At 44.5% G+C, this 3613-nt stretch overlaps 1 protein-coding gene across 1 annotated transcript; it reads left to right on the top strand.

Moving 5' to 3' along the window:
- Nucleotides 1-1339: 1339 nt before the first annotated feature.
- LOC119350434 lies at nt 1340-3019 on the top strand. Its single transcript, XM_037618273.1, has 3 exons — nt 1340-1437; nt 1550-1696; nt 2402-3019. The coding sequence occupies exons 1-3, from the start codon at nt 1354-1356 to the stop codon at nt 3017-3019; spliced, it is 849 nt and encodes a 282-aa protein (XP_037474170.1). The 5' UTR covers nt 1340-1353.
- The last annotated feature ends 594 nt before the right edge of the window (nt 3020-3613 follow it).

Raw genomic sequence — 3613 nt, 5'->3', positions numbered from 1 at the left:
CTGAAGATGCCCATGGCTCTGCTAGGGTTTCGGGCTAGCTGGCTGGCTAGGGTTTTGTGGTCGCCGGCGGGGAAGCAAAGATGACTAGATGTGGACGGATAGTGGATGAGGCCAGCTCCGCCATACGCGTCCATTAAAAAGGACGGGCACGCGGCCCTTCCACACACTGCCAGACGGGACCTCGGTAGGTGGCTGCGTTAATTACGACTGCTCAGGGTTGTTGGTCGACCGATATATGGGGCTGCGACGGACATCGAGAGGACGCGCGATGCTTCGTGTTTGGGCCGACGCAGTTCATGCCCAAATTTGAGCCGGAAATATGGCGGTGCGGACACGAACGACATGGATCACCCGGTTGGAGTAATCTCTTTGGCACACGCATTGCAAAAGTTAGGTCAAAACTTCAGCAACCAACTTGAAGAATGTGGCTAAGCTAGCTGCCACTTTGTAAACACCACTAGGTGAGGAGATGACTAAGCTAGCTGCCACTTTCTGCACGCCACTTCGAGCTGACTACTACGGTTAGCTAGAAGCTAATTAGCTGCGTGTTGTCCAATTTGGTTAAGCTAGTGCATATGGATGTTACTTTCTTTAGGTCATGTATACGGTGTGACCGCTGAACTGTACTTGTGTCGTCGTGTTACTCTAGGTACTACTAGTAGTCTTCTTTTGGAGGGTTTAGTCTACTTCAGCTGTGAGTACTACTACCGAAGTTTCGCTAATCTCCTAATCTTAAGCAATTTGTATATTTATTTAAGATGTATATATTTTCTCTCTACAAACTTGGCCAAAATAACTTTAAAAAAAAACTTTGCCAAAATATACAGTACTCCCTCCGATCTGAAATAAGTGTCCCTGTTTATTCAAAACTGCGACACCTATTTTGGATAAGAGGGAGTAGTTTTTTGTGTGCAAATGAAACATTATATTTCCTGTTGAGCCTAGAAGCTAGAAGGGTTGTGTTTTCATATGTTTGGCCAAAATTCACAACCATATACTGTCGATTTTGCCTTAATTACACAATAGTACCACAATTGGGGCCGTGGTGGCGAATTGGTACTAGTTTTGAAAAATTTTACGTGTCAGTACCATGTTTGGACCGAACCGTTGCAAATCGGGCTAAACTTTGTATTTGTACGTATTGACGCTGGAACTGACCGCCCGGGCCCGCGCGTCAGATGCCACGCTGGCGAATCGGCACGCGCCCGCTCGCTCGATAGGTGCGGTCCGGCTCAAACCGGACCGGCCCGTGCTCCACTCTGTTCCTCCTCGCTCATGCCTCCCTCCTTGCTCCTCTCTCGTCGCCCTCGTCACCGCCGGCAGCTTTGCCGAAGCGGAGCGCCGCCGCCCGCCATGGTTTTCGAAGACGAAAGCAGTGAGGACACGTCCAGCCTGCCGTACATGCACTCGACCTCATCCACGGACGGGCTTAACCAGGTGATTTTCCTTGAGCTAGGTCTAGGGTTAGGGTTTCAGATTTGGGGCTTTTTGATTTGGTTGATTTCGCTGGGTTTTGATTTGGGCATTTTGATTGTACGAGCTTCGGCAGGTCCCTTTCAGCGTTGAAGATCCAGATTACCAGGGGCTTGAGCTGGAAACGATGTCGCCATGTGAGAAGCACGGCAAGGCATCTGAGAGGCTTGTCGCATTTGAAGGAACAGACACAGGGAGAAGGTTCCTAGCATGTGCAGAGCCGGTATGAATTCTATGCTGATAGTGGGATATTATATATAGGTTGATAGTGTCATATTATTGTTGGTTTGACAGTGCCATATTGAACATGAGTGAACATGAGTACAAGGCCTGATTATTAAGGGCATATTCATTTTTGCAACAACAGTAGCTTGTGTAGTTTAATGACAGTGGTACTGTTATTTTGCAGTGGCATTGTTCTTGCTATCATGTGAAATAATCAGTTTGAGGTTTCTACAGGTTTACTGTTGCTATTGTGGCATTTTTATGTAGTAGAATGGAGTACTCAGTTGAATGACAGTGCTACTGTTAATTATGTTCCTGTTATTTTTGGTCCTGTTTGGAACTAAATATTGAGTGAACTGTAACTTTTATGTTGGGATGGACCTGCTGTTATGTATCTAATTACTTGAAATATCCAGTTGAATGGATAGTATGTACTGCATATGCTTTGGCAGTTCACCAAATTTGCAGTTTGAGATTGCTCTCTCTTGTTTTGTAGCTGATTAGCAAAATCTAGTTCAAAGCTGTAGCTGAGTGGTGCTGTAATTTGTCATGCTGTTATTTAGTGGGTAGGTACATCTCAATTACTAGTGTAGCTTAGTGGTGCTATTATTACCAATGTACAGTGTTATTGCTTTGCACTAGTTATTTACCTGTGCTTCTGAAGTAACATGTTTATTTTTTTTATCTTTTTGCCTTTTTGCAGGAAGGGCAGAATTGTGGGTTTGTTGAATGGGTTGATCACCAGTGGCCCCCAACAATGCAAAATGCATTGTTGAAGCTGTGGGCCATGGTTGAAGATAGCAAGAGTGCTAGGGTGAATGATAATCTTGAAAGTTCTTTCACTATCCACCATCTGACAGAAGAGAAGAACAAGCTGGAGGCCAACTATGACAAGTTAGTCCAAGATGTGCATCAACTTATGAGCTTCCAGGAGGACAGGGTGGTGGATTTCAGATATCTGCAGGATAACCTTACATATCAGCAGCAATGCAGAAGTGAACTGGTGGCTGATATGAAGGCACAGATGGCAAAGAAAGATGCAGAGTTTGAGAAGCTTAAGCAGAATTATGAAGTGCTACTGAACCTGACAAGAGCACAAGCAACAGTCATCCAGAACTTGAAGTTGAAGCATATTAAAGACAAGCAATTGCTTAGTGAAGATAAGATGAACTTGGAATTGAAGAATGCAGAGCTCACAAAGTCTGAGGAGAAGCTCACCCAAGAGAAGCTAGAGTTGAAGCTTCAGATTGCTGAGCTGATGAAGGCAGAGGAGAAGCTGAAGGAGAAGATCAAGGGGATCCAGGCCATCTTAGAGAAGTGAAGAAAATGAATATGAGACTAGTGGGTAATGCTGACCTTTTGGGCATGATGGTTGTGTAGTGTATGGCTCTACTAATTGTGAACTATGTCTGTGTATGTATGTAGTAGATATGCTTTTCATCCTTTTGTGAGAAAAGGATGAACTATGCATTTAAACTCAAACTCCACTATGTATTTGTGATGGACCTGCTGTGTACCCTATAATATGTTGAACTCCAGTAAGTACTGTGTGTTATGTTGGCTAGACTTGAAATGATGATATATCATGCATTGGAAGATGGATCAGATATTCTGTGCCATGAGATGTAGACTAAAAGTTATGTTAGCACTGGAATATTATATGGTTATGTTATATCATGCATTGGAAGCCCATGTTGGTTAGGTTAAGTTGGTTCCGTCGACCCCTAGCCACCGTAAACCCTAATGGTTAGATTAAGGTGGTTCCGTCGACCCCGAGCCACCGTAAACCATCATGGTTAGGTTAAGTTGGTTTCGTCGACCCCTAGCCACCATAAACCCTAATGGTTAGATTAAGGTGGTTCCGTCGACCCCGAGCCACCGTAAACCATCATGGTTAGGTTAAGGTGGTTCCGTC

Source organism: Triticum dicoccoides, chromosome 1B (genome assembly GCF_002162155.2).
Source record: "Triticum dicoccoides isolate Atlit2015 ecotype Zavitan chromosome 1B, WEW_v2.0, whole genome shotgun sequence".
NCBI classification, from domain to species: Eukaryota; Viridiplantae; Streptophyta; class Magnoliopsida; order Poales; family Poaceae; genus Triticum; species Triticum dicoccoides.
Note: the sequence above shows the minus strand (reverse complement) of the source record. Positions and strands in the feature narration are given on the sequence as shown.

Excerpts from the sequence above, each read along its gene's own strand:
- LOC119350434 (XM_037618273.1), top strand. The coding sequence starts at position 1,354 with ATGGTTTTCGAAGACGAAAGCAGTGAGGACACGTCCAGCCTGCCGTAC. Across the intron at positions 1,438-1,549 it reads CCACGGACGGGCTTAACCAG|GTCCCTTTCAGCGTTGAAGA; the intron begins GTGATTTTCCTT and ends GAGCTTCGGCAG. Across the intron at positions 1,697-2,401 it reads TCCTAGCATGTGCAGAGCCG|GAAGGGCAGAATTGTGGGTT; the intron begins GTATGAATTCTA and ends GCCTTTTTGCAG.